Source organism: Triticum dicoccoides, chromosome 6A, assembly GCF_002162155.2.
Source record: "Triticum dicoccoides isolate Atlit2015 ecotype Zavitan chromosome 6A, WEW_v2.0, whole genome shotgun sequence".
Classification (NCBI taxonomy): domain Eukaryota; kingdom Viridiplantae; phylum Streptophyta; class Magnoliopsida; order Poales; family Poaceae; genus Triticum; species Triticum dicoccoides.
This window is the reverse complement of record NC_041390.1, coordinates 568,557,821-568,581,930: the sequence shown is the minus strand read 5'-3', so window position 1 is coordinate 568,581,930 and position 24,110 is coordinate 568,557,821. Positions and strand designations below refer to the sequence as shown.

General features: G+C 42.6%; 1 protein-coding gene and 1 non-coding gene across 2 annotated transcripts; one reads left to right on the top strand and one right to left on the bottom strand.

Annotated features, from left to right (window-relative positions):
• Nucleotides 1-10,864: 10,864 nt before the first annotated feature.
• On the bottom strand, nucleotides 10,865-11,057 carry LOC119319682. Its single transcript, XR_005154563.1, has one exon. It is a non-coding gene; the product is annotated as a U2 spliceosomal RNA (small nuclear RNA).
• Nucleotides 11,058-14,773: 3,716 nt separating this feature from the next.
• LOC119318014 (zealexin A1 synthase-like) lies at nucleotides 14,774-19,258 on the top strand. The gene is made up of 2 exons (XM_037592522.1): nucleotides 14,774-15,697; nucleotides 18,499-19,258. The coding sequence occupies exons 1-2, from the start codon at nucleotides 14,810-14,812 to the stop codon at nucleotides 19,117-19,119; spliced, it is 1,509 nt and encodes a 502-aa protein (XP_037448419.1). The 5' UTR covers nucleotides 14,774-14,809; the 3' UTR covers nucleotides 19,120-19,258.
• The last annotated feature ends 4,852 nt before the right edge of the window (nucleotides 19,259-24,110 follow it).

Here is a 24,110-nt window from a genome sequence, read left to right as displayed (position 1 = left end):
AAAATAAAGAGTATATATGATACACTTAAGTTCATCTTCAGAATATATATATATATATATCAGTACATAGTATCATTTGAATCCGGAAGAACTAATGCACATTTATACACCTCTGAATCCGGCAGAACTAATACAACAACAGTACATAGTACCTCTGTAGTTTCCATGCCAAATTTTGGGTGATATCAGACAATGAAAAGGCAAGATCATGAGAACAACATCAGTTTGAAAGACATTATAATTCCTCCTGGTAACAAATACTCCTTCATCTACTCAATTGTAGATACCTGGGAGTAACAAAACTGTACTTGCCAATAATGTTTTATTTGTGCTTCCCAAGCACCAACTCCTAAACTGAACACACAAAACTGTGAGCACATCTGCAATTTGTAGGAGAGAAAGGTGCAACGCTCAAAACAACTTTCAAACTAACAGATCCATCAAGCAATTACGCACTTCTTACATCTATTATGGGCAATCTCAGAGTTTTGGGTAGACTTCGCAAACTGACAATTATGCAGGATTGAACTTTAACCTGGACACATAGGCCGAAGACATCAGCAAATCGACCAACCAAAACTTAGAAGCAACCATGACAAATTATGGTTCCACCCTACAAGCTGCAACCCAATAGAATGATCTGAAAAGCAAGCTAAGCAAAAGACATCCATACTACTTCCTGAATAGTGGGAACAATGAAAGGGATAAGGCCCAATAGAGAAAATATCATATTTCAGGACACCTATCTTGCCTGTTCGATTCAAGGGTAGGTGTAAGAAGAAGGGGATGGCGCCCGACAGAAGCCGCGGCCGGGGTGTCGCCGGTCTGGCCAAGCTGTCTTCCTACCTGATCCCCGCCTCCTACCCCTGTACACGACCTTCTCCACTCCTCTCTTGTCTTCTTCCACAGATTGACCACCCCGAGTGCAACTTGACCGGCGGCACGGGCGGGCTAGACCTCTTATATGGCGAGGCTGACGTCGTCGAGGGACAGGTGGCGCGGGCCCATGGAGATATCTTCCCGGCGTGTGGAGCCCGTCCGGCGATACTTCTGAAGATACCGCCGCCACGACCACCCCGAGCCTCATGCGCCGGACGCCCGTCTAGTCGAGGACTCGGCTAGGAGGAGAGAAGTGGGGAGGAGAAAGAGAAGGAGAAGCGGTTGAGCCAGCGGCAAAGGGACCCGGGAGAGGAGGCGAGCGGAGATGGGATTGGCGGCGTGGGGAGGAAGCGTGTTGTGGGGAGCTGCCTTCGTTGGGAAGGAAACATCCTGATGGGTGGAGGTGGCGCGTGGGGCTCGATGAGCTTTTCCGTTCCCACACTTTGTTTCTTTTTTATCTCGACACAGTAAAAACGATCGACGTGGCCATCACCAGCGATCGGCCTTTGCGCGATTGTTAATGGGTTTTATTGTCAACCCATGTACGAGTGCTCGGCTGCGCGCTCGGGTGCGGATGTAGGAGAGTACTAATAGGGGTTACCCCTTGGCTAGGTGTTCCAGCGGGAAGTTTGCACGACACAGGAGTGCTCTAGTAACGCCACGTGGTGCGCCTAAGCACACAATCTGTCACTCGTTGGTCGCCTCCCCCACATGGCATTTTTGGAGGGTTTTGTTTTATTTTTGTGGTTTTTTGTCATTGTTTTTTATTTTTTATTTCCTTTTTTAGATTTTGAGTGTTTTTTTCTGTTAGAAGCGTCGGTGTATTGTGCATCTGCGTGGAACATAGGAGTACTTCCGCATGAAGCACAGTAATGCTTCACACCCACGGAAAGCACATGTGTGTTTGACAAGTGGAGCACAGTTGTGCTTTCTCGCGAAGCACTGTTTAGTTTGCATTGGGAGCATAGTTCAGTTTATGTTGGGAGCACAATTATGCTTCACCCGATAAAGGTACTCCCTCTGTAAACTAATATAAGAGTGTTTAGATTACTACTTTAGTGATCTAAACGTTCTTATATTAGTTTACGGAGGGAGTACAATCTAATTTACTTGGGAGCATAGTTTTACCTCTCGTCCACTGACTTCTTGTCCACTGGAGCACAAGTTATGCTAGCTGAGAGCACATTTTAGTTCACACTGAAGCACAAGTTACTACTAGTTAAGAGCACAAATTTTTTCAAAAAAATAAACTCCGATACCTATCAAGATGGGATCTAGTTTTCAAGATATTGCCACGAGAGACTCAAAGATGAAAACCTCATGATTCAGACGCATGGTTGAAGATGTAAATCCTTTAAAAAAATGAATCTACAAAAAAACAGTCAACCTACCATCCTCATGCGCGGGGTGAGGAAAACCCAACAACAATCTATGGTTGAGACAAATCAAGCCCAAGCAATGCGCCATTTGTCACCACCAAAGAAGGATGATGTAACCTTTACAATAGATAACCATTAATCACGATGAAATATACCACCGCTAAACAAACTTTGGGGTGAGCAAGCGAGATAGCTATATCACGTTTATAGCGAGACATATGTTTCTTTCACCTAAAACATTTTTCGGTCGCTCTGGTACTGGGCCGGCCGAGTACTATAGCACCAATTATTGAATGCGTTCACTGTTTTGCATCACTTTCTTGTGGTTTTTTTATACATTTTTATCTTTGGTTTTCTTTGTTTTTTTATCAGCTCTTTGGTTTTCTTTGTTTTTTTATCAGCTCTTTTAGTTTTCACATGATTTCATTGTTTTGTATTGGTTTCCTCGGATACTTTTTTTCCTTTTGTTTGGTTTTATTAGTTTCTTTCATGTTTTTCTTTTCTTTTATTATTTTCAATATATTTCACTGTTTTGCATGGTTTTTCATATTTTTTTGGCTCTTCTTTTTCTATTTGGTTTTCTTTGCTTTTTTTCAATTTTCTGTGGTTTTTTATCTTTTTCATACACATTGTATATTTTTGTATACAACAGGAATATTTTTTAACACAACTTTATCCTTTTTAAAATAGATTATTAACATTTTATTAAAATACATATGTGTTGGGGTCTACTCTTTTCTAGGAAATCTCCATTCCTGGTGCTATATGGACACAAGCCTCAGCATTGGGGGTATCATTTGGTGTGTTGGTGATGGATCGCTAATCAAAACCTGGAGAGATGCTTGGGTCCCAAGAGGCCACAACCTTCGCCCAGTCACGCCGAAAGGTAATTGCCGCCTCCATTGGGTGGCAGATTTTCTAGATGAGCATGGTGCATGGAACGAGCAGCTTTTACGGGAACACTTCTGGGATCTGGATGTTTGTAAGATTCTGAAGATCCGCACCTCACCGAGAAATAGGCAAGATTTCCTAGCTTGGTTCCTAGAGAGGAGTGGAGAGTTCACGGTCCGGAGTGCATATCGCTTGGCGACGTTAGGCGTGGCCCCTGAGACGGTGGGTGTGTCGAGTGTCCACCCCTCAGGAGAGCGACCTGTTTGGAGATGCATATGGAATGCGAGAGTGCCACTTAAAATGAGAATCTTGGCATGGAAGGTGGTCTCCGGGGCTCTGGCTACTAATGCATGCAAGAAATATCGTCATGTATCCAGGAGAGACTCTTGTTCACTATGCGCGAAGGAAAAGGATACCAGCTTGGTGGTGCGCCACTCTGTTTACTTGGACAGCCAAGCTATTGGTAGCCGCCCGCCACACGAAAATACGGATCTTTTGAGGAACATTGGCCTTCCAGATGATGTCCCAAATTTTCCTCCCCCCCCCCCCATGTTGCATCGCTGTATTGCCCCTCGTCTTTTTGTTCCTTTAGCATGAGTACAAGCTTGTATGCGCTTTTAACTGAGAACATCCCCGTCTTCTCAAAGTGGCTTACATGATTGGATTGCCTGAATCTTCCTTAATCCATCCTATGCTCCAAGTTTCACAACTTTGCTCATAATTATTAAATTCATGCTCCAGTCAACTCATCCACGAATTGATGGAGAGATGCCGGCAATATATTTCAACACCTCTTCTCTCGTCTAGGCTTATTTTGTCCTTGGACATGGGATTTATGTAGGCCGCATAATCTTTTTTTAATATTATGTTGACAGGTTCTTGAACTCAAGACCTCCTAACTTTGATATCATATTGAATTCATGCTCCAGTCAACTCATCTAAAAGTTTGAACTGGTGAAGAGACGGACAATATATTTCACCAATAATAAGACACTGCCTACTCCCATCTTGGCTCTCAACCTTGCCTCCCGTTCTGCTTTCTTCCATTTCCGCACACGTGTGGGTGCCCGGTTGTAATCCAAACTGTAGCTACTCTGTATTCCCTTAAGCAATACACCTGAGAATGAAAGATTCGTAGTAGTTAACTAAAATCAGAATCAAAATAGTTTCACTGATCCGAGAACCTAAACCTAACAACTGGATTTAATGATGATACGGAACAAACTTTACTTTTTTTGCGGGTCTTTTTTTTTTAGGGTCCGGAACAAACTTTATTGTCCCAGCAAGCACCCGTGCAGGGAGATAGATGACGAGTGGCCGGAAACTAAAGGATTCTTCTGCTTTGGTTATCACACTTAGTCACTCTCACTCAAAGTTAAGCTAGTCATAGTGGGGTAACTTAGGTAGTAATTTAACACACCCCAAGATAATTTTGCTTATGTGACAAGTATTTAATGAGGAGAGGGGTGTTTGGAGTAACATAATATGTTACTGTAACATAGCGCTTTCCGAGGTAAAATGAGTCTATAAGGCAATAAATGAAACAATCTATGACACTACTACTAAGATACTTTGCACTATGAAGGTAGTAACTTAGACTAGTATCATATGCATGACACTAGTATAAGTTACTCCCCACTATGACCAGCCTTAGGCAAGATGCTCATAGAGGTTGTACTGATGGCACTCAAAGTCATGCAAGATGTCAATAGTGGTTGTACTAATGGCACGTACGGTGTGGTTATTACTCAGTCGTGCGGAAATTAAAGAGCATATAGCTTACGGATGCACCCGTTGAGAGATGAGGCTAGTCAGGCTAGTCATAATGGGAGTAACTTAGCTAGTAACATAGCGCACTTCGAAAAAATTCTGCTTATATGGCAAGTAATTAATGAGAGGTGATAACATAATATGTTACTGTAACATAACGCTTTCCAAGACAAGATGAGTCTAAGAGCTAATAAATGAAGCCATCTATGATACTACTATTATGTTACTTTGCATTATGAAGGTACTAACTTAGACTAGTGTCATATGCATGACACTAGTCTAAATTACTCCCCACTATGACCAGCCTCATAGTGGGAGTAACTTAGCTAGTAACATAGCGCACTTTGAAAAAATTATGCTTATGTGGCAAATAATTAATGAGAGGTGATAACATAATATGTTACTGTAACATAACGCTTTCCAAGACAAGATGAGTCTAAGAGCTAATAAATAAAGCCATCTATGATACTACTATTATATTACTTTGCATTATGAAGGTAGTAACTTAGACTAGTGTCATATGCATGACACTAGTCTAAGTTACTCCCCACTATGACCAGCCTGATAGCACGGGATACATACAACCGGTTTGGATGGCGGTCCAACACTAGAATTGGTGTATAGGCATTTAGTCTGATTTTTACAGGTTGTGGACTTGTTTATCTTTTTTAACTCTTTTCGAGATTTTGTACTGCACTACTTACTTGTTGCAGACTTTATTTAATAATAGGACCCTGATATTTGGCACAAGTGTGTCACATCGCTAATACAACCACACACACATCATTCCTTCATTTTAATTTCTTGTATTAGGATGAATCACTCTTTTGCATACATTTTTTCTCGAATTGTGTGCACACACTAGAGGACAAAAAATCTGATCTCATCCTAGATTCTCCTTATCTCAAAAATTCAAAATGTTTTTAGCTCAAAACCATTGGTCCAATGCAAAAATCATTTTCACATAAAAGATTCGTCGTGATGAGATCTTCAAAACTAGATCCCATGTTGGTATTTTTCGATGACTTTTTTTGGTTAAAAAGTTGACACGCCTCGGCCACATAATTTACCACACAGGTGGTATGTAACTTACCGTGCTATTTCCACATAAGTTATCGGAAGCATCAAAATTGCTTTCCAACCCTTTGCACATGCATATGCATTTATGCACTAGAGGACAAAAAAGTTGATGTCATCCTAAATTCTTCTTATTTTGAAAATTCAAATGTTTTGTAGCTCAAGCCATTGATCCGATGCAAAAATCGTTTTCATGTAAAAGATTCGTCGCGACAAGATCTTTCAACGAGATCCCATGTTAGTATGTTTCGATGAATTTTTTCGTGTCAAAAGTTACCATGTGTGAGCTACATAAATTACATTTTCACATAAGTTATCGGGGTATTTTTTTTCAACAAGCTTTTATTCTCTTTGGTCAAAGTTACTGTGATGTTTGTATGTAAGTTACCGGGTATGTGGTTCGTATATTATCGTGCGATTGTTCACATAAATAACCGGGGGCTATGTTTTTGAACAATTTTTCCCTCCTCGGCCAAAGTTATTGCGGTGTTTGTACGGAAGTAATCGGGTATGCAGTTCACATATTACAGTACTATTTTCACATAAGTTACCAGGGTATGTTTTTTAAAAAACAATCATGCTTGGTGAAACTTATGATGTATTCGTATGTAAGTTATCGTGTATATATATGGTTTGTGTATTACCATGCTAATTTTTGTTGGGAAACACAGTAATTTCCAAAAAAAAATCTACGCACACGCAAGATCATGGTGATGCATAGCAACGAGAGGGGAGAGTATCGTCTACATACCCTTGTACGAAAGCGTTATGAAAACATGGTTGATGTACTAGTACGTCTTCACGATCGACCGATCTAGTACCGAAGACACGACACATCCGCGATCTGCACACGTTCAGCTCGGTGACGTCCCGCAAACTCACGATCCAGTAGAGCTTCGTGGGAGAGTTTCGTCAGCACGACGGCGTGTTGATGGTGATGATGTTGCTACCGGAACATGGCTTCGCCTAAGCACCACTATGATATAACCGAGATGGATTATATATGGTGGAGGGGGGCACCGCACACGGCTAAAGATCAATGATCAACTTGTGTGTCCATGGGGTGCCCCCCTCCCTCGTATATAAAGGAGTGGAGGAGGGGGAGGGCCGGCCCTCTCTATGGCGCGCCCTAGGGGAGTCCTACTCCCTCCGGGAGTAGGATCCCCTCCCTTCCAAGTAGGAGTAGGAGAGGAAGGAAGGAGGAGAGAGGGAGGAAGGAAAGGGGGGCCGACCCCCTTCCCAATTCGGATTGGACTTGGGGGCGTGCCTCCCTCTTTTCTCTTCCCTCTCCTTTATTCCACTAAAGCCCAATAAGGCCCATATACTCCCTGAGGGGTTCCGGTAACCTCCCGGTACTTCGGAAAAATGCCCGAACCACTCGGAACCATTCCGATGTCCAAATATAGGTTTCCAATATATCGATCTTTTTGTCTCGACCATTTCGTGACTCCTCGTCATGTCCGTGATCAAATCCGGGACTCCGAACTACCTTCAGTACATCAAAACACATAATCTCGTAATACCGATCGTCACCGAATGTTAAGCGTGCGCACCCTACGGGTTCGAGAACTATGTAGACATGACCGAGACTCATCTCCGGTCAATAACCAACAGCGGAACCTGGATGCTCATATTGGTTCCTACATATTCTACGAAGATCTTTATCGGTCAAACCACATAACGGTATATGTTGTTCCCTTTGTCATCGGTATGTTACTTGCCTGAGATTCGATCGTTGGTATCTCAATACCTAGTTTAATTTCGTTACCAGCAAGTCTCTTTACTCGTTCCGTAATGCTACATCTCGTAACTAACTCATTAGCTACATTGCTTGCAAGGCTTATAGTGATGTACATTACTGAGAGGGCCTAGAGATACCTCTCCGACAATCGGAGTGACAAATCCTAATTTTGATCCATGCCAACTCAACAAACACCATCGGAGATACCTGTAGAGCACCTTTATAATCACCCAGTTACGTTGTGACGTTTGGTAGCACACAAAGTGTTCCTCCGGTATTCGGGAGTTGCATGATCTCATAGTCATAGGAACATGTATAGTTATGGAGAAAGCAATAGCAACAAACTAAACAATCATCGTGCTAAGCTAACGGATGGGTCAAGTTAATCACATTATTCTTTAATGATGTGATCCCGTTAATCAAATGACAACTCATGTCTATGGTTAGGAAACATAACCATCATTGATTCAACGAGCTAGTCAAGTAGAGGCAAATTAGTGACACTCTGTTTGTCTACGTATTTACACATGTAGTAAGTTTCCGGTTAATACAATTCTAGCATAAGCTAACGGATGGGTCAAGTCAATCACATCATTCTCTAATGATGTGATCCCGTTAATCAAATGACAACTCATGTCTATGTTTAGGTAACATAACCATCATTGATTCAACGAGCTAGTCAAGTAGAGGCAAACTAGTGACACTCTATTTGTCTATGTATTCACACATGTACTAAGTTTCCGGTTAATACAATTCTAGCATGAATAATAAATATTTATAATGATATAAGGAAATATAAATAACAACTCTATTATTGCCTTTAAGGCATATTTCCTTCAATTTTCACATAAGTTACCATAGTATGTTTTGAAAAACTATTTTTTTCCAGGGTTATGTTTTCAACAATTTTTTTGGGTGAAAAATTACCACGGTGTTTCTATGTAAATTATCAAGTATCCGGAGTGTATCTTATCATACTGCCTGGCCCTCAGCCCGTCAATGCTCAAATCATGCACTTTCCCTTGTCTTTGCAAGGCTATCTTCAACGTGTATGCTCTCTATACCTCTCGCTTTCAATACACAAGAAAATAATTGCAAGGCTGTTAGCAATGTGCTTGGTCTTCTAGACGAAGATTGCTTTCTCTCTGCTCATGAGAACGTCTCCGGCAAGTTGTCATCAAAATCCTTCATCATATAATTAGAGAAAAGGCCAACTACTGGCTGCAGCGTGGCAAGGTGCGAACTACACTAGAAGGAGACGAAAAATCTTGCTACTTTCATGCCTTTGCCTCAGCCCGGCTGAGACGCAATGAAATCACTGCCTTATAGTAGACAGAGTAGATTTTTTCTCACATGATGTGTAAATTTCAGTCCTAACCAATTTCTACTCAAACTTAGAACGGCCCTCTTTCACCCCTTCCTGAGACTTATCTCTGCAAAACCTATACCAATCACAAATTCCATATCTAAGATCTCTAGATGACCCCTTCCTGGACAAGGAAATATTTGATGCCTTCTTCTCCATATACGTGATTGCTAACCCCGCCAACTGGCTTTGGGCTTGGTTTCCATAGAAGCTTTTGGCCCTTGTTAAAAGAGAATTTGCAAGATTTTTCTCGAATTCTACCACAACCGTGCAGGCATTTCCTGCCTTAACAGGGTGACTATCATTGTAATCCAAAAATAATCAGATGCCACAACACCCGATGCCTTTTGACCCATCTCGCTTCAAAATTGCCCCATAAAGGGCTAGCGAAGCTCCTGACCTTATGTCTAAAACATCTCAATGCCGCTCTTAGTTCATGCCGACCAGACAGGCTTCCTCTCAAGTAGAAACATGTCGGAAGAATTTCTCTACGTGGCTGGCTGACATCCTACATTGTGCACGCACAAACGCACCCAGTATGATTCTTTTTTTGTATTGTCACATCTTACAACACTTGTTTGTCAGTTTCTACCCGCACAAAACCAGTATGAAATCCAGTGAAAGCATGGAAATATTATTTTATTTTATCATCAGATACACATAAAGATGGCAATGAGGCCTCGAAACCGTGTCCCTGCGGGATTTTACCATATTAGGGGGCGGGGATGGGCATGTTTCGATCGCCTCAGGGATGCTCATGGGTAACATTTAAAACCCGCCAGGTTTCGCAGGTGCAAACCAGTTCCAACACTACCCACACCCGAAACCTGCCAAACCCTTGAAATATATGACATGTGGTCCCTAGAATAGACTAGGGTTGGCCAAAAGCCCATTATCCCGCTTCTGTGCACCCCAAAAATCTCAAACTCACGCACCCGTCTGCTTACCTCCTGGTACCGCCTTTCAAATGTGGCAATTGTTTTTTATGACCGCTCAAGAAGATGGTTCCCCATGGGTTTGAAAAATCCAACGAGGACAGAGATGGGCAAAAACCTATCCTCGCACGTGGTTTCACGGACGGGGACGGGCTTGGGTTTCTCTCACGGGGATGGGGATGGGCAAGCAAAACCCGACGGAATTCGTCTCCGTTGCCATCTTGGGATACACATGATAGAATGCAGTTGCACTTCCAACTTTGCAGGAACTCCAGAAAACTACAATCACACACTCACAACTAGCAAATTTCTTTCTCTAACAAATTTCTGAGCAGTTGGGGCTATGATTGCCTAGGTCGATCATGCGACACTCTGGCTTGCTTGCGGGCGGTGAATGTCGAGGCGACGGCCCCGGAAGGTGGTGACGGTTGGTTGTGCATGGCACACCAGCTTGGCTGATATCGGGGTGGCGGCCCCGTGTTGTGTCGGCCGCCTTGGTGTTGGGTGGTTTGAACGACACGGTGTTCTTGTGGCACGCTATCTTCACCTTCAATGTTGGGGTGGCCTTGACCTACTCGCCCATAGTGGTCTGGTTTCTCTCTCCTTCATTCACCAACAGTGGGGTTCTGCAGTGTGGTGGTGTCGCACCCCTTTGGATTCATTTGGTGTGACGGCAAGTTTGGGGTTGCATGTGTCTTGGTTGCCTCGCTCCAGCAGCCGGTGGGGGACTTTCTACCCTTTGTATCCCATTCTTGTCTAGTTTTCTCTAAGAATTAACATGCAAAAATATAATTAAGAGATAAAGAAAGTTAACACTGTGTATTGGTTGGGATGTGCCAAGCCGGACAGTAGTGCAACATCTGGGTGACACGTGAGAGACCAAATGGCAAGCCAATCCGATGAACCCTCCCACAAAAAATAAATTTCATGTAATTGTGGGCACATAACCCATGTACCATATATTAAACTAGTAAAAACATATATTACATTTGAACTTAGTCCAAAGGCCGAGAAGGCATGAGTTGCGACACTGGGCTGCCTCCTCTATTATACCTCGCCTCCGCCACTGTTGTACCATCGTATTCAGGAAATCCATGGTGAGGATAGCTGTCATCATCCTCTTCTTATTCATTCTCTTTCATTAGAACCCCTCTTTCTCCGTGCTTGGTCCAACAGTTATAGCTGGACATGAAACCGGACGTAAATAGGTGTATGTGAATGGTTCTTGAGTTAGAGTGATTGTGATCATTCTTACAGACAACACATGGACATCACGTAAAACCATCCGCCCGCTTGTTTGCCTCAGCCGCAACCAGAAAAGTATGCACGCTATTAATGAACTGGGTAGAGCATCGGTCATCCTACATCAATTGCCGGCTCATCTTCACTACACAACACCAAAAAGACCAAATTAATACAAGTTCATACATAAAGTTCACAGACACTTATTCTCATAAAACAACATACAAACTCTCTAGCTAAAGCATTTAAATGCAACAACAAATGTGATCAAGATTGCAACTAAGGTAACAATTGATCCAATGGCATAGTGATACCAAGCCTGTTTATTAACGGCATATTTTCTAACCTTTCTAATCTTCAAGCGCATTGCATCCATCTTGATCTTGTGATCATCGACGACATCGGCAACATACAACTCCAGTTTCATCTTCTCTTCTTCAATTCTTTTCAATTTTTCTTTCAAATACTTATTTTCTTTTTCAACTAAATTTAACTTCTCGACAAGAGGGTCAGTTGCAATTTCCGATTCACATACCTCCTAGATAAAAAAAATTATCTATGTCAACTTGATGGGCATAATTTTCATAAGCACAAAATGCAATAAATAGTTATAAAAGAGAATATACCACATCTGAATCATAAACCGGACGAGGGCCGACGAGGACGGATATCAAAACCATGCCACTATGTATAACAAACAACGTACGAGTAACAAAATTATACAAGTAACTATCTAAATCACGCAAACATGTTTTTTTATAAAAAGGATAAGAACAAGAGGTTCACCAAGGTGACGTCGGCGACGGGACGGTGCGGGCGATCGACGGTGGTTAGGACGGGGACGGGAAGACACTAAGTAAACCACACCTGCATATGCAAACTAAGAAGTTAAATTGAGCTCAAATTGCATATAAATCAAATAAACTCCCACATATAATTACTCCCAAACCAAAACCCACAAATCACTATACTTATAGAGCATTGCAAGAACTAATATAGCAATGAGAGATAAAAGGACAAAGTTGTTAACCTTTGTAAACACTTGGATGGATGGGGTGCCTTCAAATCTTGACAAATTTTGGTAAAAATGGAGTATAAGCTTGAGCAAGAGGGGAAGAACAGAGAGGAGAGGAAAAGGGGAAATGGGCTCGGGCTGTACGAAGGGTTTATATAGGGGCATCTTTAGTCCTGGTTGGTTATACAGACCAGGACTAAAGGTGTACCTCTAGTCCCGGTTTGTGATACAAACGGGGACTAAAGAGGCTCGCGCGGGCCAGCCTGCCACCACCCCTTTAGTCCTAGTTTGTGGCACAAACCGGGACTAAAGGTGCGCCACAAACCGGGACTAATAACGCCCGTGCCCTAGCCATTGGAACAGGGACTAATGATCACATTATTACTGGGCCGTAATCGAACAGGGACTAATGAGGCGAATGTAAGGTTGTTTTTCTACTAGTGCCTTTTGGTTCATTAGGTGTGACGATGAGCTTGGGGTTGCATGTGTCTTGGTTCCCTCGCTCCAGCAGCTGTTGGGGGACTTTCTACCCTTTGTATGTTGTTCTTGTCCGGTTTTCGCTAATAATCTGAAAAACTCTCTTCCTCTCCTGTCGATTTCTTGGAAAAAGAAACTCGTCTATACTATGCATATCTCTACGACAAGTAGTACATTTCCCTACTACCCATACATATATACTAGAAGGGTTGGGTGTGCTTTGCCGCACTATTGAATTTGTTGGGATTCTTAAATTTCTTTATTCACTCTATTTCAAAATATGTGGTGTATTACTTTTTTTAAAAAGTCTAACATTTTTAAGTTTTATCAAATTTATAGAGAAATGTATCAAAATTCATAATATCAAATCGGTGATATTAGCTTCATTATTAATGAATTTTCATTTTTTTTGTTTAATACTGTGTATGTCAATTTTTTGGCTCTGAACTTGGTCAAAGTTAAAGAAATTTGACTTTCCAAAAAATCAATAACCCTTATATTTTGAGATTGATGGAATATTTAGTTTGGTTGGTGGGGGAGACGACGGAGTGTGTTTTATGTTTATTTATAATATGGTTATTTGGTGGGCCTTCCACAGTGTGATTATGTGCTATCCGCTAATCAACCCATATTTATGTGGGAATATTTTTCATCAGTGGTAGCATGTACTGTATTCGTGCTATAGTATCACATGGTGGCGGTTTTTTCTAGGTGATGGGAGTCTGCGAGGGGTTGATATGTTTTTATAGGACGGTTGCTGCTGATTACTTTGAAAAATCGTTAGCCCAATCAAAATCGTAAATCAAATCCAAAATTAAATACCTCAATCGAATGAAAGAGTTTTAAAATTAGGGAACATAGAGAATTAAAATAATTAAATGAGAAAGCTCCATGAGAAATTGTTGACCCAGTCAAAATTGGGTGACCCAAATGTAAATAATCGCCTCAATTAATTGTGAAGATTTAAAAATTAGAAAGCGTAGTATATTGTAAAAATATGAAAGAGTTTTGAAAAATTGTTGACTCGGTCAAAATTGGATGACCAAATCCTAATTGGAGACCTCAATTGATTGTGAGGCCTCCAATCCTAGACAGCTTAGTGAAGTATATTGTTTTCTATCACAGTAGCTACAGATGCATTAGCACTAAAAGTAAGAAAAGGCAATCTCGGAAATATAACACAGGGGTTTATCCTAGCTCACCAGATGGTATTTTCTAATTCCATCCTCCTTTCACCGTAACTCGTTAGTATTACGTGCCGATGCATCATGTGCCCCACGGACGCAAAGCGTATCACCATAGGGGATTTTGCTAGTATATACTCCCTTCATTCCACAATGTAGTGTCTATAGATTTTCATGAAAGTCAAACTTTGCCAACTTTAACTAAGTGTATAAAGAAAACTGTCTACATATACAATACCAAATATTTATATTCTAAAAATATAACTCATGATGTATTTAATGATGTGCATTTGGTATTCTAGATGTACCTACTTTTCTCAATAAATATGGTTAAAGTTTGTAATGTTTGACTTTTGCAAAAATCTATAGGCACTACATTATGAAACGGAGGGTGTATAATACATTGTGATCTAGGCAGTACGTCAGAATTATGATTCTACCCAAAATCATCCCAATCGAAATGGTTTCAGTGACCGGTTAACCTAAACCTAACAACTAGAGTAATTTATTGTCCCAACAAAAAAATCTGTGTAGCTAGTGACTAGTGAGAGATGAAGAGTAAACAGAAACTTTACACCCCTTCAGCTTTGGTTATCACGCTTGATTAGTCACTCTCCCTCAACGTCAAGCTAGGAGCGGTTAGTGGTTGTGCAGATGGTAGGAAGTAATTAAGTCACAAAGAAAGCTGAGAGCTGAGCTCGATCGAGAACATCATTTCCAAACTTTGAATATTAATTGGCACAACTAAAACAAGCGTGATGGTGCGAGGATCTTATATAGAGCCCTTGTTCCGTCTAATAGTATGCAGTACATGCGTGCGACTCTCGCCCTTCCTCACGTGGAGCAGTTCACGATGCCATACTACCACTTCGGCCTATGCCTCTTCTGGGCTCTCCTCTACCACGCCGTCCTACGCGCTCTTTCTGCCGCCGCCAAGCAGCCCCGGCCGAGGCTGCCACCCGGTCCGTGGCAGCTTCCGATCATCGGCAGCCTGCACCACCTGTTGCGCGGGCTCCCACACCGCACCATCCGCGATCTCTCCCTCCGGCATGGCCCGCTCATGCAGCTCCGGGTGTGCGAGCGCGTGGCCATCGTCGTCTCCTCCGCCGAGGCCGTGAGGGAGATATACAAGGGCAACGAGGCCAACTTCTCGGAGCGGCTCAGCAGCCCGGGCATCGACGAGCTCTCAAGGCATGGCCAGGGGATTATCTTCGCGCCATACGGCGACCACTGGCGCTTGCTTCGCCGGATCCTCATGACGGAGCTGCTCAGCGCGCGGCGCGTCGAGGCGTTCCGGCGGATCCGCGAGGAGGAGGCGGCTCGCCTCGTCTCGTCGCTTCAGGCGATGTCCGATGGCCAGCTAGTGAACATCGACGAGCGGCTCGACGAGTTCATGACAGACTCGGCTGTGCGCGCCATCTTCGGTGACAAGCTGCCGGACAGAGTCGCGTTCATGAAGAACGTTAAGCAAGGAGTGGACCTGTCGTCGCTGTTCGACCTCCGGGACCTCTTCCCTTCGTCGCGGCTAGTTCGGCTGCTGCCGCGCAATGGTGGCAAGGCGGAGCGGCACCGTCAAGAGATGTTCCGGCTCATGGACAACATACTTAGGAGTCACGAGGAGAGAAGGGCAGCCAGAGATGGAGACGACGAACAGGACATGGTCGACGTGTTGCTGAGGATCCAGAAAGAAGGCAATATGCGAGTTTCCCTAACCGACGGAGTCATAAGGGCACTGCTCATAGTAAGCTCTCTCGGTCTTGAAACTCCAACCTTTCAATTACTCTCTAATATAAGCTGCATCTATTTTCATAAAAGTTAAATTGTAGCATATATGTTTGACCAAGATTATAATATAAATATCAATATCTACAATATAAAAATATGAAAACACTTTCCATGATGAATCTAGTGATCATACAAATTTAGTATTGTACATACTGATATTTGTTTTCTAAAAATTAGCCAGACATGAGCGCATTTGACTTCAAAAAAAATTAATACACCTCAACGTTTTGGTTGAATGGAGGAAGTAATTGTCTAGCACTTTAAAACATGTTGCTTCTTCCACAAAGTCACTATTTTTTTGTTTTTTTGCGGGTCAACAAGTGTATATGTTAATTAAGCAAATAGTGCTACACTATTTGGTATTAATCAGTGATGGAGATTAAAAGATACCCCATTCGCATGATAGAGTATCATGGTTTAGTTAAAATTCTAATGAATTCATTAAGGCGAATAGTAGGAATTTGGGGCAGTCACCGCACACTCCTACTTGAGCGATTACAGCCGTTAAATCTGGCGTCGCCGTTTCGTCGCCCTCCCCCCCACCCTCCCCCACTCCAGCGGGCGGGACCGCCTCCCCGTGCGTCCTTCCGCATCTGTCTCCCCATGCGTCCTCCCGCCTCTGCCTTCGCATCCGGCTGCGACTACATCGCCCCTGCTTGCTTGTAGCTCCTGTGGACACCTTCTCGCCATCGACACCATCGTGCCCGGGCACAGCGCCTCAATATCGGTTCCAGCTTTGCTTCGGCTGGTTGTAGCAAAAACAATTGCTGGTTCCAGCTAAAAATCAATGCAACAAAAACATAGCGCCCATTCGTCGCCGCACCTAATGCCATCGTCGCCTACTGCAGAAAAAATCAAAAGAGGTTCCAGCAGAAAAAAATATATTAAAAAATCATGGCGGTGGCGGCATCATCATCCTATCAATATGCAGAAAAATCGAAAAAATGTTCTAGCAAGAAAAATGCAGCAAAAAAGTCATGGTGGGGACCTCTGTCGCCACCCACTACCATCCTCGCCTACTGCAGCAAAGTCAAATGTTGGTTCCAGCAAAAAAAAGTGGTACCAGCAAAAATTTGATGTAACAAAAAATCATGCATGGCGGCAACGGCACCACCATCCTCTCAATTTGTAGCAAAATCAAAGAAGATTCCAGAAAAAAAATAGAAGTGATTCGACGGAAAATATATTGATGTGGCAAAAAATAATGGCGGCCACCGACGTCGTTGCCCACCACCATCCTCGCCAGTTGAAGCGAATCCCCCGGCCGGTCCCCAGCACCGCACCTTATCGACACGACAAGCCATGACCTCCCCCCTTGCCGCACGCGGTGGTTGGTGCCTCCTGAAGTATCGCCCATTTGCAGGGGAGGTTGACGCGGAGTGGAGGACGGGTAGGTTGGTGCGGGATTGACGACGGTCATCGTTGGTAAAAAAATTTATTTAGGAAGCCGCCGCAGGGGAAGAAGATGCGTGAGGGGAGAAGAAAAGACTTAGGGGTAGAATGAATGGCTAGGAGCGCTTCGTGTGACAGGATAAGAGAGACTTATGGGTGTTTGTTTCTAGGAACTTTTTGATGTAGAGACTAGAAAAAGTCTCTCTTAGAGACTTTTTAACCAAACATAAGGAACTACTAATAAGGACTAAAAGTTGCTTTGTAGAACTAAATGAAGAAGACTCTCAAGCAGAGTCTTTTTGTGACTTTTTGGGACTTTTTCAACAATGCTCCTCCATGCATCCATTGGCCCGCCGTCTCATAGTGTTGTTTGGTTGTTATTTTTCTGTATACTAAAGGTAACATGATCATTTAATAACCTCTAAGAAGGGACTAAGGACTTTTTAATCCCTGGAAACAAACAAGAAGAGACTTTTTAGAGACTAGGGACTTTTTAGTTGGGACTGAAAAAATCACTTATGAATCAAACAGGCCTTTAAGCCGCGGTGCGTGGGCCCGTTGCCAGCATGGACGTGACCGGCGGAGTCTTATCCAGTCGACCGGTTTTAAACGTTTCCCATTCATTAATCAGATTTGGTACTCGCATTTCATTCTCCCCAGCAGATTTTTGCCCCGCGCGATCAAGTACGCCCGACGACAAGGACAACCAATCAACGCTAACTTTTGCTCGTGGATTACTGCTAGCGGATGTTTTGGACAGCGGCAACATGCACGTCAGGTGACCACTGGATGAAGAGCTTAGGGGCTCCCGGAGCAGCAGATATTCTCCCCGACTCCCCGTACACGATCCCTGATCGATCCGCCGTTGGCCGGTGCCTTTGGTTCAAGCACCTCACGTTGATGGATTCGAGCCGGTGTTTTTCTAAGCACGGACAGATCGACCCTGAGCAGAGCAAAGCTTGGACTATGCTGGTTGTGTTCATGACGAGCAGTACGGATAGGGAAGAGGAGCGAGCAGTATAATTTATTTTTTCCGCGGAGAGACGAGCTTCAAAAAACACAAAGTTACCCTTTTAATTTTTAATTTTTTTAAGGGGATATACCGAAGCGGAACCCTAATAACAAAACTGCCTTCGCTCCAAAATATTAGGCGTAGTTTGAATCTCTTTCTTTCATCAATTCTTAGTACAATAATATTTTACTTTTTAACCGTTGACTAAATATTGTACGTGAGATTTACAGTTAAAGCATGAATTTGAATAGTCAAACGGCACTTAGTATCTACTAAAGGAAAAGGGGAAATGGGACTAATAAAGCTGATTATGACTAAACCTTATGCAACTTGTGTGACTATCATTTTCGCAGGATGTCTTCGGTGCAGCACTTGACACCTCAATTACTACTTTGCAATGGGCGATGGTTGAACTGATGGCGAACCCAAGCGTGATGCAGAGGGTGCAATCTGAGATAGACTGTGTCCTCGCCGGACAGGCCGCGGTACAAGAGGCTTCCCTAAAAGGCATGCAATACCTGAGGGCAATTATTAAAGAGACCTTGCGACTGCATCCTCCTGCTCCGTTCTTTCCTAGATTGTGCATGCAAGACTATAAGATTCAAGGATACGATGTACCACAAGGAGCGATTCTGCTAACCAACATATGGGCAATCTCTAGGGACCCAAAGTATTGGGATGAGCCACAGAAGTTCATGCCAGAGAGGTTCGAAGGCGTGGGTGTTGCTGACTTTAGAGGTGCGGACTTCGAGTTCACTCCTTTCGGTGTTGGGCGGAGGATTTGCCCTGGGATCAACTTTGCGTATGCGGACATTGAGATTGCGTTGGCTAGCCTTCTTTACCATTTTGACTGGGAGCTGCCTCCCAGAGTTGACCCAAGGAAAATAGACATGACAGAGGTGTTTGGAGCAACTGTTCGAAGGAAGGCCGAGCTATTTTTGCGCCCCATTCATCGTGTCCCCCTCTATAAATGAATAACATTTGTTGAACCACATCATCTTTAATGTAAGCAGCTCGCATATATGTACCTTATGTAATCATAATCTGTATTTCTATAAAGTACAGTTCAATGTACACATTTAAGAAAAATAACATGTGGTGTTTTATAATAAACCCTACCCACCTTGTAGTTTTGTGTGGCAAAATATCTTTCATAATGTCTTACTTGTGGAATAATTGTAGATATTATCTATGACAAAGGTTATCATCAATAATGGTCAAAATATTTGTTCTAGTGTACTCCCTAACATGTCACGACCCGAAGGTTCGGAAATAAATGTGACAGTCGCCGTGTCCTTATGAGTTGAAGAACACTCATAAGCACACAAGGCATGAGTAGCATATATCAGAACAACAGGGCACAAGTAATACTTTAATTCCAGCTTATTCTTTACATAATAGCTTACACCCTCACTTAACCAAATAATAGATAGTAGGCCAAGTGTTCAACCACGTGCATATGCACATGTATTGATAGCACTTCCTCTTATTCTTCACTGACTTTATTTAAGGATTAAACAAAGACTGCTAATTTTGACACCCTGGCCTAGGCGTCGACTTATTCCTCATGCTCCTCTAACTCCTCACCATGCCCACTTCCCGCGCACTCTGTGCATATCAGAGGAAAAAGGAAAACAATAGTGAGTATGTTGGGACATACTCAGCAAGAATATAAGAATGCAAGAATTAGTAGGTTGCAAGTTGGATGTGCATAAGGTAAAGATGCTTCAGCCTCCTGTTACCTTACAGGAGCAGGATGGAATTATACCGGCGCAAACCTATAGAAATAATCTCTGCAGAGACATACTAATAACCGTCGTAATCTCCACCAATGGTAATACCTATCTCCGGGAATCACGACGCCGAGTCCCCTACTTGTGTGAGGTATCTTCCATCTCACACTAGTACCGACTAAATTAGCCGCGTACCGTTATTTTAGGTATCGACCGCCCCGGGCTTGATATACCACACTTACCATGATCACGACGGTGTACGTTCTTAGATTATTCAAGCATCATCGTTCGATCAATCCGTCAACCATGCACGCATGGTTCTCCCAGGCATAATAATTACCAGCTCATCACTTATATTCATATGTAAAAACATTAATGCTAGTAACCAATTAATTTGTTAACATATATTAAAAGTTCAGTTTGAGAGAGAAGACTGATATGCACAGGCTTGCCTTGCAGCGGTTCCTCCTCGGCTAAATCTGAGCTCCAACCTAAGCATGTTACAAACGCCCATCAGCTTATTATTTCATGTGACTTGCAAGTGGCAACACGGACATGAGCAGCTATATGCAGTACCAGTACAGGGATGTAACAAGTCGCTTTATAGTACTTGGCTATGCTAGAGTGAGGCGTGCACATCCCACTTTAACCTCAGTACTGTTCCCAGCTATTAAATTTGAGAAATACAACCACCTGCATGCATGCTAGCTAGCCATGAAGATTATTTCTTTACACAGGAGATGTACGTATGCATGGGTCCTGTAGTACTAGTACTACTCGTTCCCAGTCTTTCTTACCAACTAGTAGTAGTTGTTCCTTCTTAAGCCAGCGAATAAATTCATCAGTGTAACAAAGCATGGATCAATAGAATGGAATCAGTCTGATGCAACTTCCAGTATTTTAGAATCTTTTCGTTCATTTACCCATAACACCACATCTTCCGTTAAGCAAGAATATCACCTCAAGTGTGGAAATCGATGGAAAGAAAACAGGAACATGTAGTAGGAGAGGAGAGATGCTACAGCTAGCTACCCTCAAGAATCTTAGATGACTTCATGAGACAAGACGAGGAACAGGGCGTTGGCTAAAGCTAGCAGCCATACCTCCTTGTCCTCAATTTCTCCGCAGCTTCTCCGATCGGTCGCTCGCTCTCCGCTGACTGCTTCCAACTAAAGTGGGGAATTTTCTGGGTGCGGGCGACCAGTTCCGCACGGTTGAGAAGCTATTTATAGTGCAAGAGAAGAGGGTTGAAAGGATGACATCTGTCGAGGAAGGGCTACGTGGATGAGACTGATCTAACCCAGGTACCGACTACCCCACGGCTGGCTCACCCTGGTTACTATGGATGCTTATCTACTCGCTGCTTCCTTAGCATAGATATTTTTTTGGAACACACCGCAGGTATTCTCCCTGCGTAAGTAATCTGCAGGACATTGAACTTATCTACTCTTTTCTCTTCTAGAATAACATTTTAACAGATAAACCCAGATATTTTAGAACCTAGGCAGTGAGATGTTTTGTACACGTAATCTACTAATGTTTGGTAAACTATTTTTTTATTTTTATCTTAATAGCTTAACAGTTAATCACAATATAATTATCCAATTAAAATAATTATCATCGCATATTTTTAGGTTATTACATCCCTTCCTCCTTACAAAAATTTCGACCTCGAAATTTGCATACCTTAATCATTGAAAAGGTGCGGAAAGGTTTTTCTTAAGTCGTCTTCCCTTTCCCAGGTGGCCTCATCCTCGCTGTGATTATTCCATTGTACTTTGGCAAATCGAATAGTTTGGCGTCGAGTCTCACGGTCTTTAATATCCAATATCCGAATGGGATATTCTTCGTATGATAGATCCTCTCTCACTTGGGACAGTTCTAGTTCCGCCGGTTGATGTGGCGGTTTTAGGCATTTACGAAGTAAGGACACGTGGAATACATTATGTACTCCAGCGAGAGCCTCTGGTAGCTCTAATTGGTAGGCTACCTCTCCGATCTATCTGGTCACGGGAAATGGTCCAATATATCTCGGACTCAACTTCTTTCCCTGTCCAAAACGCTTAACTCCTTTCATTGGAGAGACTTTCAAATATACCAAGTCTCCTGTTTCCAAGTGAAAATCTCTTCTTTTATTGTCAGCATAGCTCTTTTGTCTACTCTGTGCAGTTCGGAGTCGCTCGCGTATAAGCCTTACTTTTTCTTCAGTTTCTTGAATTATATCAGGTCCTAAAAACTTTCTTTCTCCAACCTCATCCCAATAAATCGGCGCTCGACACCTCCTACCATATAAAGCCTCGTAAGGGGCCATTTGAATACTTGATTGATAACTGTTATTGTATGCAAACTCGGCCAAAGGCATATATTCATCCCATGCTCCCTTAAATTCTAAAATACATGACCTGAGCATGTCCTCCACAATTTGATTTACTCGTTCGGTTTGTCCATCGCTTTGCGGATGATATGCAGTACTAAAGTCCAATTTTGTTCCCAATGCCTTGTGTAGACTTATCCAAAACTTTGAGGCAAAACGAGGATCTCTATCTGATGCTATGCGTAAGGGAACACCATGCAATGACACTATTTCTTTAATATATATTCTGGCCAACCTTTCCAAAGAAAAGGTCTTTTTAACAGGTATAAAATGCGCCGACTTTGTTAGTCGATCCACTATTACCCATATGCTATCGTGTCCTGCTGGCGTTCGTGGTAATCCCTGGATAAAATCCATGCTGATCTCCTCCCATTTCCAGAGTGGTACTGACAATGGTTGTAGAAGTCCGGCCGGTTTCTGATGTTCCGCTTTTATGCGCCGGCACACATCACACTCCAAAACAAATTTTGCAATTTCTCTTTTCATATTATTCCACCAAAATGTCCTCTTAATATCCTGATACATTTTAGTGCTCCCAGGGTGCATGGTGTATAGAGACGAGTGGGCTTCATCCAAGATTTGTTTCTTTAATTCCAAATCATCCGGTACACAGATCCTGTCTCTAAAACGTATGGCGCCAGCAGAGTCAATATTAAATTCCGATGGCTTTCCATCACTAATATCTTTCTTTATCTTTAACAAGTCTTGGTCAACCATTTGTTTTTACATGATCTGCCTTTCTAAGGTTGATGTGACTTGAAGAGTATTTAACATAACTCGATCTCCTGGCACGTGAACCTTTAGTTCCACCCCTAGTCTTTCCAGATCTCTCAATATATGGGGCTCACGTGTGGCCAGGGTAGTCATGTTGCAGTACGCCTTTCGGCTCAGGGCATGTGCCACTATGTTGGCTTTTCCTGGGTGATAGTTAATATTAACATCGTAATCCTTCAGTAATTCTAGCCACCTTCTTTGCCTCATGTTCAACTCTTTTTGTGTGAATATATATTTCAAACTTTTATGATCAGTAAATATCTCACAATGTTCTCCATAAAGATAATGCCTCCAGATTTTTAGAGCAAAAATTACCGCTGCTAGCTCCATATCATGAGTTGGATAATTTTGTTCATATGGTTTTAGCTGGCGAGATGCATAAGCAATAACTTTCCCCCTTTGCATAAGTACGCACCCAAGCCCAATTTTTGAGGCATCACAGTAGATGGTGAATTCTTCCCCACCGACAGGCAAAGCAAGAACTGGGGCTGAGACTAGTCGATTCTTTAATTCTTGAAAGCTTTTCTCACACTCATCTGACCACTCAAACTTAATTCCCTTCTTTGTTAGATGAGTCAAAGGTGCAGCAATTTTTGCAAAGTTCAATATAAATCGGCGGTAGTACCCCGCCAGCCCAAGGAAACTTCGAATGTCAGTTACAGTGGAGGGCCTTTGCCACTATGCCACCGCTTGAACTTTTGCAGGATCTACTGATATCCCTTCTTCTGAGATTATATGGCCAAGGAAAGGAACTTTATTCATCCAGAAATCACATTTCTTTAACTTGGCATATAATTTATGTTCCCGCAGTGTTTGTAGCACAATTTTTAGATGCATTGAATGCTCTTCCTCCGTCTTTGAATATATAAGAATATCATCAATGAACACAATCACAAATTGATCCAAATAAGGCTTGAAGACTCAATTCATTAAATCCATGAAAGCCGCAGGAGCATTGGTCAAACCGAAGGGCATCACTAGATACTCATAGTGTCCATAGCGGGTGCGAAAAGCGGTCTTGGGGATATCAGTTGGCTTAATCTTTAACTGATGGTAACCAGACTGTAAATCAATCTTTGAGAAA